This window comes from Lygodium microphyllum, chromosome 5 (genome assembly GCF_053477565.2).
Source record: "Lygodium microphyllum isolate KBCC chromosome 5, Lygodium_microphyllum_v1.1.10, whole genome shotgun sequence".
Classification (NCBI taxonomy): Eukaryota; Viridiplantae; Streptophyta; class Polypodiopsida; order Schizaeales; family Lygodiaceae; genus Lygodium; species Lygodium microphyllum.
This window is the reverse complement of record NC_141139.1, coordinates 61,274,401-61,288,251: the sequence shown is the minus strand read 5'-3', so window position 1 is coordinate 61,288,251 and position 13,851 is coordinate 61,274,401. Positions and strand designations below refer to the sequence as shown.

The 13,851-nt window shown below is 44.2% G+C and overlaps 1 protein-coding gene across 6 annotated transcripts in view; it reads left to right on the top strand.

Annotated features, from left to right (window-relative positions):
* The window catches only part of LOC148035886 (uncharacterized), a 70,988-nt gene that overhangs the window by 22,630 nt on the left and 34,507 nt on the right, over positions 1-13,851 (top strand). For 5 of the 6 annotated variants that reach the window (XM_087677899.1, XM_087677897.1, XM_087677900.1 and 2 more), the window contains exon 2: positions 2,711-2,832. In XM_087677899.1, coding sequence (XP_087534025.1) covers positions 2,711-2,832 — 122 coding nt within the window. Of the gene's footprint in view, positions 1-41; positions 2,833-13,851 lie in introns of those variants that run through there. The other variant, XM_087677898.1, reaches the window with a different exon arrangement.

The following is a 13,851-nucleotide window of genomic DNA, read 5'->3' as shown; positions in this document are numbered from 1 at the left end:
AACCCCCCCCCCCCCCCCCCCCCCTTCCGACTAGATGGAGTTAGTGATTACTGTACCCTAGATCTAGCTACATAGCAGATCCATAGATTCCCCCACTATCTCTCTAATGTACTCGCATTACCTGTTATTGTATACCTTTGTAGTTTCTCTTGACATTGTATATCACCATTACAGGTCACATCTTACCATCACAAATGACATCTCAGTATGTTACACTTCCATACTCAGTGACGATCATCATTGTACATGGTTATGTCTCATAGGCCAAATTTTCCCCTAGTAGACATTAATATATCTTTCTTTCTTTCTCGAAACAAAAAGAGTGTGAAAGAAATTATCAGAAAGTAGAAGATTGATGCAATTCCCATGGATTTACTTGTTCTCATGCAAAAAGAGAAGAAGTGATAATTGTTTGTAAAGCTTATGTAAATTTTCTAATGTTATGTAAATTAAGTTTGAATGATTTAATTTGACATTTAGCAAGGAAATTAAAATGCCCGATGAATTAATCCACACTTTAATTTACGTGACATTGTCAAGGAAGTGTCATGGAAATTAAAATGTCGTATTAAATTTAACATGGAAAATTAAAAGGATAGAGTAAGTTACACTTTAATTTATGTGAGATTGGCAAGCAAGTGTCATGGAGTTTAAAATGTCAGATTAATTCGTTTAAAATTCCATTTACGTGGCATCTAAATATTGCCAATGTCGTAATTTTTTGTGTTGGCAAAAGCCAAGATTAACTTGCTTTAACCACTATAGTTGTTAACCGGGTGAGCTGATTTTATAACATTGAAGCTGGTTTAAAAGAAGCGAACAAAATTTTGCATTGGATTGTCTACATGCATGGTGAGAGGAGTACATGATGGAGACAATGGGGTCTCTCCGATGTCTTCCTATACAGAGAAGAGAACTTGTTGGGATCGTTTCAGTAATAATGCATTATTTTACATGGCAGGTCAACTCTATATCAACACTAGGATAAGGTTCAAGGTTTGTGCAACTTGCAATTGATATTAAGGCTTAGTCAAGAGTGATGACTCAAACAGTACAGAATAGGGTTGATGCCTATCTAGATGCATTCACGTAGAAGAGAAGTGACATATGCTTGTAAAGCTAGTGTAACATTCCCGAATAACTCTAATATCATTTTCTACTGGTAGAATCCAGATGAGCTGATTTAAAAAAAAATGACAAACGTGTTTCATCTTTAGGATTAAGAGAAGTGTGCATAAAGTTTTACATCGATCTTAGACAAGCACAGCAAGAGGAGCATATGATTGGGACAATGGGGTTTATACTAACCTTATTGTAGATAGCAAGAAGTTGCTGGGACCATTGCTCACAAAAAAGCTAATGCAACATCTTTCGCTTAGGGCAATCCCATATGGTTTGGCATTCCTGACCCCTGGATTTGTCATTGTTTTAGCCTTGTACTGAAGATCTTCCTTGAGCAAATAACTTCTTTCGCTTTCATCTGTTGGAATTATAAAGAATGTAGTTTCTTCAGTGATGATCGGTAAGATGCCACTTAATAGTTTCCTGGGAAATAAAGAGGCAAGAGCCAAGCTGTGGCCAGAAGCTAGAGGCAAATCTAATGTGTGGCTGGCTGTATTTTGCCATGTTCCTTGACTGATTGCCCTACATCAGGCTCAGGTAGCTCATGTCTGGCTGCACAGGTGATGTGCACTGCTGGTAGCTCATTTAGACATGGGAGCTTTTTTCTGTAGTTTTAACTAGGCTAAGGATGAAAATTTGTGCAATTGTAGGCTTAGGAAGCGCTATAAGGCAAACATTACATTATTCTACTGCAAAGAAGAACTGATAGTTGTTTGTAAAGCCAGTGTAATTAATGCCAATGTCCTTAGTATGTATGGGATGAGCTGATTATTTATATTGAAGTTGTTGCGATCTTTGGCTTAAGAAAAGTGCACACAAATTTTCCCATTGAATCTTGTGCATGCATGCATGGCGAGGAGAGTACATGATCAAGACAAGGAAGTCTTGGTTACACCTACCTGTGTGGAGTAGCAGGTTGGTGGGACCATTGCTCAATATAACCTTTTGAGTTTAGGAGCCAACTTCTGGCCAGAATGCTATGGAAAGTGAAGTGCGAAGACATTGACAATCCTGAACTGGAGGTCCATTTTAAATGATGAAGATGATACTGTTCACTACTTGCAGTTTAGACAGCTGAAGGTTGTCGTTCTTCAACAATTACCTCATCATCATCAGAATCTGATGTGATGATGTTTTCGGGGTTACTTATTTCTCCCTTTCCTTGTGATCCATCAAAGTTTTCTTGTGGGACCGTAAGCAGTAGGGCATACTTAGTGTTATTCTTTTACTTTTTATGCTTTTGGTTGACTGAGTTTTTTTGATTTTTGTTATTACCTGTTCTGTTTAGAGTCTGAAAACCATCATCCTTAGGTTTGGATGCATTTTGTTGGGGTATGGTTTCTGCATGTTTCGTTTCTGGGAAATCTCTAATGAAGTGCCCTATTTTTAGGCATTTATAGCATGCATTGGGTAAAATTTTTATAGATTCTTTGCTGCTAGTGCAGAATTATTTGGAAAAAAAAAGTAATAATTGTCTATGTGTAAAAATTATAATGTGGAATCATGTACTTAGTACACATTATGTTTGATCTTCAATACCTCTTTGTTTTCTTAATGCATGGTATTTTATTGGGAGCTATGGTTGCAGAAATTTTTGATTGGACAATGGTGACAATTCCAAATTCAGCTGGTGAACAAATGGTCGGTATTTTGGATAACACAGGCTCTGAAGATATAGCAATTTTATGTCACGGGTTTCGTTCCTCAAAGGTGCATGTTTTATCTATGAGATTTCGTGCTAATAACAAGGTCATAATCTTGATTTGAAAGTGTTATATTGGTGCGCACACACACACACACACACACACACACACACACACACACACACACAGAGGTGCACACACGCACGCACGCATAGATGTTGCACATATACACACATGTGCAGTTGCAGAGTGCCTGCATGTAGTAATGATGTGTGGAGCTTTTGAATCTCAACGAGGAATTTTCCCAAGTGGCGCTGGTCTTGGGATTCCATGACTAGTTTGAAGGATCTGTCTCCTCTAAATAGTAGTAACTTGCTCAGACTGTGCTGTAGGCCCTGCATTTGTAGATGTAGTGCTTCTCACTCTCCACCTCCTGGCATGGTCTGCAGATTTGCTTGGCTTTGGGGATGTGGGCTGCTCTCTAGTCCCGATCACAAGGTGATAAGAGGAGGCCATGAGCTGGCCAACGGCTACCTGCATCTCATGTGGCATGTATCCATCTAGGTATCCAGGTTTCTCAATGAAACCATCTACTATAGTCGTCACAAAGTGGTCCCTGTAGCATAACATCTTCAAGGGAAGCGGTTGCTAGGGTGAGATCCATGTATGTTGTATGTACAACTAGTAGAGATCTTGTTGCATGACCAGGTTTCTCTTAATGTGAAAGAGGTGTATGGAGGGAGAGTCAAGGTCTTACTAAAAGGGGGGGAGGTAGTCCGTGTCGATCCCATATCTTGTGAGCCACTGCTTGATCTCTGCATACCATGAGGTCTTGTATCCTGCTTGAGCTAGCTACCTAGAGGCCTTGAAAGCTCTCATAGGTAGTCTATCTGGGGGCATGTTGTGTACTTTGTATATGAAGCTGATGGTTTGAAAAAGGGCCTCCAACATTATGGAGGTGCAGCAAAGGCTGCTCTAATCATGTGGTACTAATAGTTTGCTGTGGATCATCTGTGAGAGCATGATGATACGTGGTCTCTCAATCTGTGTCCATAAATATGTAGCCAAGCCAAGGGTCCAAACAGGTGCACCACACATCATGGTTGGTGTGACCAACATGTCAAAACAGCCACCTCCATGTGTGGCTCATGGAAGTGTGCCTAGTGGCATTGTCTCACCAACATGGCGAATGCTTCATATCCTCATGTAAGTCAATCTTTGGCTGCTTGTGCCATGGTGAATCTCCCAGGGGATGCAGTGAATGTGACCCCTAAGTAGGCCTATGAGTCCACAACCTCCACCTGTCTGGTTCCTAGGGTGAAGATTGATCTCCTCCTTATTGGGGTTGATGTTTGAAAGATCATGATATTGGTTTTCCCAAGATTAACTATCAATCCACTTTGTATACAGAAGTCATAAAGGGCATAGAGTGTTAGAGATCACAGCCAGGCAGGCAGGCAGGTCAGGCAGGACCAGTCGGACAGTGTGCAGTCGGACTGCACAGTTGGACTGCCACGTGGCAGTGACCTGTGCAGGCAGTCGGCTGCATTAAGTCAGCCGACAGGGTATTTCTGGCACCCTATTTTTTGGCAGATTCTGGCTATAAATAGCCGACATCTTCAACAGTCTCCTACACTTCTCTGCTTGCAGATTACAGACTGGTGACACGCGCAGATTCCGTCTCTGTTCGCAGATTTCAGACAGGAGACAGTGCAGACTGCAGCGGACTTCGAGGTGAACAGCAGGTTGCATCGTCGAGGTGGAGACACGCAGTCCAGCGCACTGCGCCCATGTATATATCTGCATATCTTTGTATTCAGCACACTTTATACAGCAGATCTTCATCTTTCATTGTCTCTTTCTCTCTCTTCTCTCTCTGCGTTCTCTCTCTCTCAGTCCTACGCTTCCGCACCGCTGCACTCTGACATGGTATCAGAGCAGTGTTAGAGGGCTGACTGAGCGCAGAATCAACCTGAAGAGGAGTTTCCATCGCGACACAAATTTGCGTTTTTTGCGTTTGAGGGCAGACAGGAGGGCTGCGCTTTGGAACAAGGCTGAAGCGAGTGTGGGCGCGCAGGAAAGGAGTCTAGGTGGTGGATTTGCTGCTGTTTGACGCGGAGGAAGTTTGAGTTTTCAGCCTACAAGTGCAGGTTTTGCTTTTTCATCGCCTCCGGCGGGTGAAGAAGTTTCAGGATGCAGAAGAGCCTTAGCAGGTTGAGTTTTCACAGTGAGAGGGGGCTGCTGCTTTTGCGTTTGTGAAGGCATTATAGGTGAAGATGTCTACAGAGATTGACTTGGAGTTCCAGTCGATTATGGACCGGAAGGTGCCTTCTTACCGGCTCTTCCTGCAGATCAGAAGCTCGACGGCGACAACTACCGCATTTGGCGCATTATGATGTTGGCTATCCTTGAGTCCTATGATTTGGTGGAGTTGGTACAGGAGGAGATCGACCGGCCCTCGGCAAGAGATGAGTCCAAACTCTCTTCCGATGCTCGTGCGGAGTTGGCCAAGGCTTAGTCTCATTGGGACAAACTGAATGCCAGGATTCGTTCCTTTCTCTTTTTATCATGTACTACAGCCGTGATCGCTCACATCGAGCACTTGACAGTGGCTTGGGAGATATGGCTGGAGCTTGATCAGATGTACAATCGGATGACCCTTATGAAGCGGGTTTCTTTGGAGGTACAGATGCGGACCTTGTCCGTAAACAAGTCTTCTTTGCTGCGGGAGCACATTAACAAGCTAAGGCAGCTTCAGATGCAGGTTCAGAATGCGGGGAAGCCGATTTTCTCCGAAGACATGGCGATCACACTATTGTCCCAGTTGCCGCCACGATTCGGTACATTTTACTCTGCCCTTATTGCTTCGGGGCGAGAGTCTACTCTTCGGTGGGAAGAGTTGGTTCCTATGGTCTTGGACCAAGAGGAACAGTTAAAGGGAGAGAATGCTTCCAAGTTGGAGGCGCTGACAGGTCAAGCCTCTCAGAAGAAGGGGAAGGACCAAAAGAAGAAGAAGGGGGATAACAAGTCCAAGAAGGACAAGGATAAAGACTCCACATGCCATATTTGTGGAAAGACTGGCCATTGGAAGAAGGATTGCCCTGACAAAGACCAGAAGGACACCAACAAGAAGGACACCAAGGATTCTGGAGCAGTGGCTGTACCCTCATCAGCTGCATTTCTTCATCTAGCTGTCATTGAGGACGCTTCACCGAATGCTTTTGATGCTGTGATGACGGCTCCCCAGGCTCGAGAGTGGATCGTTGATAGTGGTGCCTCCCGGTACATGACTCCTTCGTCAGATGGTGTTGCCCAGTTGTGACCCTCGCGTGGGCAGATTCTCATTGGAGACAGCTCTTCAGTATCTATTGTAGGTCGGGGTAAGATGGAGCTTATTCCAGATGGACGAGGTGGTACCCATACCTCAGAGGTTTTGCATGTACTAGGCTTAGGGTACCATCTCCTGTCAGTTCATAAGATTTGCTCCCTTGGCCTTTTGGTGGAGTTTGACAGTTCTATGGTGCGAGTCCTTGATCGTGGATCGAGGAAGGTTCTATCATCCGGATATGAAGAGAACGGCATTTATAAATTGCAGTCTTTCACCGCCCTCTCTACTCTTCTTCTTACCTCTCAGTCATAGTCAGAGTTATGGCATGCTCGGTTTGGTCACCTGAACTATGATTATCTTCGGAGGCGTCACGTGGACAGCTTGTTCGAGGATTGCCGGATATAGTGGTGAGCCAGCAGCCATGTGTCTCTTGCATACGGGGGAAGCAGCATAGGGATGCCATTCCCCACACAGCTTCGCGGCGGTCTACTTCACAGATGGAGCTTGTATCTACGGATTTATGTGGCCCTATGAGGAACGAGTCCTTACGTGGGAGCTCGTACTTCATGCTGATCGTGGATGACTACAGCAGGATGACATGGGCCTACTTTTTGGCATTAAAGTCAGAAGCTTTCTCACACTTCAAGGATTGGCTTCTCTTTGAGGAGAACCGATCGGGCCGGAAGTTGAAGACCTTGCGATCCGACAAGGGCGGTGAATTTGTTTCTAATGAGTTTGCTCGGTTTTGTGCAGATAAAGGAATTCACCAGGAGTTTGCCAATACCAACACTCCTCAAGAAAATGGCATTCTTGAACGGAAGAACCGCAGTGTGATCGAGATGGCGCGCACCATGATGGAGCACCGACAGACCCCTCAGGTTCTGTGGGCCGAGGCTGTGGCTACTGCAGTCCACATCCTTAATCGATCCCCTACTTCGGCCGTGGAAGGGATGACCCCGTTTGAGGCTTATTTTGGGATAAAGCCAGATGTTTCTTACTTCCGGGTCTTTGGGTGTGATGCCTATGTTCACATTCCCAAGGCTCACCGTGATAAATTTGAAGCAGCTTCCCGAAGACAGGTATTTGTTGGCTACAGCTCCCAGTCCCAAGGCTATCGATTGTATGATCCCGTCAAGCGGGATGTGTACACTAGCCGCGATGTGCGGTTTGTGGAGGTTCCGGCTATCTCAACGGGTGAGGAGCATCTCGTTCTTGGAGATCCAGGGGAGAGTTGGGCTCCTTCTACAGTTCCACTGGAGCCCGTGCCTTTTGATTATGATTCTGTTTCTGACATAGAGTCTACTGTTCCACCGGTCATCCCTGAGGAGTTACCACCGGTGAATATTCCAGAGTCTTCTGCTGATGGAGTGAGACGAGGGGATGTTCGGCCTCCTCCTCGCTGGGCCCGTGACACACTTCGTGATTCAGGGATCGAGGGGGTTCCTGAGGAGTGGGGACCGCAGGTTGGTCCGCGGCGGTCACGGCGGCACCAGGCACATTCTACGGAGCTTGTTTGCTCTAACTATTGTTTGATGACCCGTGTTATGCAGGATCGAGAGCCCACCTCTGTGAAGGAGGCTTTACAGTCCGCACCATGGAAGAAAGTTATGGAAGCCGAGTTGGAGGCTATTGAGAGGAATGACACTTGGTCACTCGTGCCTCGCCCCCCGAATAAGAAGGTGATTGGCGTCAAGTGGGTCTTCAAGACCAAATACCTTAGTGATGGTTCTTTGGATAAGCACAAGGCTCGCCTTGTTGCTAAAGGTTTTGCACAGCGCCCAGGGATTGACTGTCATGATACTTTTGCCCCCACAGCTCGTATGGCGACCATTAGAGCTGTTCTTGCTTTGGCTGGCCATAGGAGATGGCCTGTTTACCAGTTGGATGTGAAGTCGGCCTTCCTCAATGGTGATTTGAAGGAGGAGATCTATGTTGAGCAGCCTCCTGGTTTTGGATCCTCGGATGGGAAAGTCTACAGGTTGAAGAAGGCCTTGTATGGCCTCAAGCAGGCTCCGCATGCATGGAACGAGAAGATTGATTTGTTCGTCCAGTCTCAGTTGGGATATCGGCGTTCCAAGGCCGATCCGCAGCTTTATGTTCACACTTCCGAGGATGGTTGTGTGCTTTTTGTCTTATATGTTGATGATTTGATTGTCACAGGTGATGATGCACAGCAGGTCCAAGAGACGAAGTCAGCTTTACATCGGACGTTCGAGATGACGGACTTGGGTCTACTCCATTTCTTTTTGGGCCATGAGATTTATCAGTCTTAGAGGGGGATCTTCATCTCTCAACAGAGATATGTACAGGAGCTCTTGGTGTCTTTTGAGATGGAGGATTGTCGTGCCCTTTCTACTCCTATGGATCCGAACTGGAAGGCCACTTCCCATTCAGCTTCTCCTTTGGCGGATGCTTCCTGCTATCGTCAGTTGATTGGGTCCTTGATTTGGCTTCTCAACACTAGGGTTGATCTATGTTTTGCAATTGGGCTCTTGGTAGGGTTCATGAGTGAACCTAAGACGGTGCATTGGCAGGCTGCTCAGAGGATACTTCGGTATTTGAGGGGGACGTTTGATTTAGGGATTCATTACCCTGCAGGGACAGATGGTTCAGATCTTGTACTTGCAGGTTGGAGCGACTCGGATTGGGCCAGTGATGTGGACCACAGGCGGTCTACTACAGGTTACTGTTTTACCTTGGGTGCAGGTGTTATCTCATGGAGTAGCAAGAAGCAGCCCACGGTAGCCCTTTTGTCTACTAAGGCGGAGTATCGGGCCGCGTCTTCCACCACATGTGAGGATGTGTGGCTTCGGAGATTATTGGAGGAGCTTGGGTGCCCCCAGACTCGTCCTACTTTGCTGCAATGTGACAATGAGAGTTGCATTGCCTTGGCATGGAACCCTGTTTTTCATGCCCGGACGAAGCACATAGAGATTCAGTACCACTTCATCAGAGAGAAGCTTTTGGATGAGACCATCACTGTGGAGTACTGCAAGACGGAGGACAATCTTGCGGATTTGTTTACGAAGGCACTTTCCTAGGCTCTGCTTCGGAGACAGTCCAGATCCCTCAGGCTTCTGCCGTGCCCAGGCTCTGAGAGGGGGTGTTAGAGATCACAGCCAGGCAGGTAGGCAGGACCAGTCGGACAGTGTGCAGTCGGACTGCCACGTGGCAGTCCGACCTGTGCAGGCAGTCGGCTGCATTTCTGGCGCCCTATTTTTTGGCAGATTTTGGCTATAAATAGCCGACATCTTCAGCAGTCTCCTACACTTCTCTGGTCGCAGATTACAGACCGGTGACACACGCAGATTTCGTCTCTGTTCGCAGATTTCAGACAGGAGACAATGCAGACTGCAGTGGACTTCGAGGTGAACAGCAAGTTGCATCGTCGAGGTGGAGACACGCAGTCCAGCGCACTGCGCCCGTGTATATATCTGCATATCTTTGTATTCAGCACACTTTATACAGCAGATCTTCATCTTCCACTGTCTCTTTCTCTCTCTTCTCTCTCTGCATTCTCTCTCTCTCAGTCCTATGCTTCCGCACCGCTGCACTCTGACATAGAGATGTCATTTTAAATTGGTCCTATGACTTAGAGACCAAAACAATATCGTCAACATAAAGCATAATAGAGACTAGTGTACTTGCTTTGTCCACTCCATCTCCTCCTCCTAGTCTTCTATCTCGTCGATGTAGAGTCTGAAGAGTGTAGGGGAGAGAGGTCATTCTTGCTTCACTCTGATGGTGTTAGAGACCATGTCTAAAAGTCATCTTGGGCATCTCATTCCGCCTATTTGCCTCTTATACAGTGCATAGATGCCCCAAATCATGTCCGATGGGATCCCTAGTGTCTTAGTCTCTTTGGTAGTCTATCTCATGGGATCGTAATTTGTATCAAAAGCTTTTTACAGAAATCCACAAAGTAGCAGTAGAGTCTTTTCTTCCTCACTTTTTGCCTACTCAATCATTTCTTTAAGGGTGAAGATGTGGTCAAGTGTGGAGAACCCCTATTTGAATCCAGCTTGTCCTACTACTCTCAATCTCCCTCTCTCTACATAGACACTGAGCTTTGCCTTTATCAATGCTCCATATATCTTGGCAAATGTGTAGCCCACCATGATGGTCCTATAGTTACCAAGATCTACGGGATCTCCAGACTTGTGAATAGGCACGACAATGTGCATGGTTCACTCGTCTGGAAAGCCTTTGTGAGTGTCTTATTAAACATGAAAGCAAGTGTACATGGACCAAGACTAGTAATATCATGGAGGTACATGGGCATTGGGGCGTGTTTCTCTCTCCGGAGCAATGATCTCTTGTATCCTCATATATATGTGTCTACAACGACTGTGTTTGAGTCTAGGATGTTGGGATTGGCCAAGCTAGACCGCTCGATGAATCAATTTTCCTTGTGTAGGTGTAGGTTGTGGCTGTGTTAGTCTTCCCTCAATGCTCCTTTTAGATGCAAAGTAAGATTGGGACTGGTTTGAAGCCCCATGTGTCTCCCTCATAAAGAAATATGTAAGTTGTCTCTAGATATGCCTGGATGCTTTGAGGCTTTGCTCCTGAGGAGTGTCTCTTTAAGCTGTTGGTTTTAAGGAAAAAAGGCTAAGAAATCGCTTATCAACATAATCTATGATACTTGATAATGGTTTGAACCCGTCTCTGAAGAGACAATGAAAGCGGCCTAACATCTTTAGGTATACAGGATAGCGGCAAATGTAGTGCACCTATGTCTCTGGCTCCAACTAATATATCTAACTGCTCCTTTGAGGATATGGATCTATATCTGCTAGTCTCAATCTCAAATTAATGTGGAGAGGTGCACAACTAGCCAATAGCATATCTAATCCCATGGGAAAGGTGGGTGTCCATGTATCTCAAATGGACAAAAAAGCCATTATCTGTGGAATGGAGAAGATACTATCGGTAAAAAGCCATCTTTGTTTCCAACTCTTGTTGTTAGATTTCGGGCTCAGATTCTGAAAACTGATGGAAGCACGAGTGTTCTTCACCTCCCAGCCACGCCTAGATAAGTGCTGGCCCTCAATCTTATCTCTTTGCCAGCCGTCAACTTGCTGGAGTCCTACTATTCCTGGACTCCCTTACTCTCTAGGCTCCCCTTGACCCCGTTCGGGCGCCCAAGAGCCCGGACGGTCACTCTCGTGCATGTTCCCCTAAATTTACCTTAATGTAACATTAAATATCCCTTTTAATGTCACATTTCACACTTATGACCTTAATGTAACATTAAATATTACTTTTAATGTCACATTAATGTCACATTTCCTTCCCCTTAAGAATCGGTTTCGTCCTCGAAAATGATATTTGGAAGGTCTAACTGTAAATCGGGAAACCTTTTCTTTAAAGTACTTACTCGCTCCCATGTTGAGCTTTCCTCTGAACAATCTTTCCACTTAACCAAACATTCTTGATAAATAGTATTCCTCGTTCGTCTATTACGAACATTTAATATTTTTTCTGGTTCATGTGGATTAGATTGGTCATAGAATAACTCCTCAATATCATCTTTTAAGATTAGATTATCCAAATCACCCACCTTCTTCCTTAGTTTGCTTACATGAAAAACTGGATGTATTTTACTACCAGCAGGTAGTTGGAGCTTGTAAGCCAATTCTCCCACCCTTTTAAGTATTATGAAAGGACCACAATACCTTGGTGAAAGCTTTGGACAATGTCCCTTTTTCATAGTTTTAGTTTGTTCAGGCACCTTAAGATATACCAATTCTCCTTCTTTAAAGGAGATGTCTCTTCGGTGAGGATCTGCATATGCTCTAGCTCGACTTTGAGCCTTTTTAATATTTTCTTGAGCAAATTTTAACATATTATTCATGTCCTCCAAAAAGTCTTTAGCTGCCTGAACCTTTTCCTTATGCAGTCCTACTGCAAAAGGAGCTCTGGGTTGAAACCCATACATAAACATAAACGGACTATATCCAGTGGAAGAGTGTTTGGCACTGTTATATGCAAACTCTGCTATCGGTAAATACTCTTCCCAATTAGTTTGCCTTTTACTCACATATGCCCTAAGCATATCTTCAAGAATTTGGTTAACCCTTTCAGTTTGCCCATCTGTTTGCGGATGATCCGCCGTACTCATGCTAAGTTTAGTATCCAATTTCCTAAATACCGCACGCCAAAAATGGCTATCAAATTTTCTATCCCGATCAGAAATTATATTTGCCGGAAGGCCATACAATCGGTATATGTTCTCTACGAACAATCTAGCCAATTCTGGTGTTTTAACATCAGTTGAAGTTGGAATAAACCTAGCCATTTTGGTTAACCTATCCACAATTACCCACACAGAGTCGTGCCCCCTCTGTGTTCTAGGTAAAGCAACAATAAAATCCATGGAGATACTCTCCCATTTTCCCGAAGGAATTTCTAATGGATGGAGAAGTCCTTCCATTTTTAATTTTTCAGCTTTATTAACCTGGCATTTATTACATTTGACCACATAGTCAAGGACGTCCTTATTCATTCCAGGCCAATAAAACTGCCTTTTAATAAGACTATAAGTCTTATTAACTCCTGGATGTCCCGCACTAGGGGTATCATGACACTCAAAGAGTATCTGGCGCCTTATTTCTATATCTTTCGGGACACATACCCTACCCTTGTAGAGTAAATAACCATTATCAATGGTAAAATTCTTCCACTTGAATCCAGTTTGAGCAACCCCTGATGCTCCATTTCCTAGTTGAACATCTTCAGATATTCCTTCCTCAGTAGAAGCACTTTCATTTGGATCCCCATTTTTTATTGCTTCCCATATGTTGGAATATGCCGGATCAACCTGACATTTCCCTTTTAAAGATTCAAGCAAGTTGGAAGTGAACTGAGTGAAACTCAATTCATTAATGATGGGCATTCTGCTGAGTGCATCAGCTACTATATTATACTTTCCTTTTCTATATCTTATTTCATAGTCGAACTCTTGGAGGAGTTCGGCCCATCTGGCTTTACGCCCATGTAAATCTGGTTGATCATTAAGCCACTTAATGCTTTCATGATCCGATAAAATCAAAAGTTTGGCACCGTACAAATAATGCCTCCATTTCTTCATTGCATGTACTATTGCATACAGCTCCCTCTCATAAACAGAATAATTCTGTTTTGCACGATCTAATTTCTTGCTTTCAAAAGCAACTGGTCGACCTTCTTGTAATAAGACCGCGCCTATTGCCTTGTCACTGGCATCAGCTTCAACCACAAATGGTTTATTGGGATCCACTATTAATAATACTGGAGCTGTAGCAATAGCTACCTTAAGTTTTTGAAAACTTTCATTTTGGTCTGTTCCCCAATTAAAACTTTTCCCTTTCCCTTAAAGTTGGTCTGTCATTGGAACAGCTATTTTGGCATAATCTCGAATGAATCTACGATAAAATCGAGATAAACCTAGGAAGATCTGCAGCTCTTCCAGGTTCCGTGGAGATGGCCATTCAATAATTGCCCTTACTTTTTCTGGATCCATGTTGATTCCCTCTTTCGAGATTATATGCCCTAAATATTTGACCTCTTGTGCAAAGAATTCACATTTAGTTTTCTTCGCATAAAGGGAATGTGTTCTTAACAGTTGGAATACTAATAATAAGTGTTTCAAATGTTCTTCTCTTGATTTACTAAAGATCAAGATATCATCCAAAAAGACTACTACAAAATGTCCTAGATAGGGCCGTAAAACACTATTCATCAGCTTCATAAAAGTAGCTGGTGCATTAGTGAGACCAA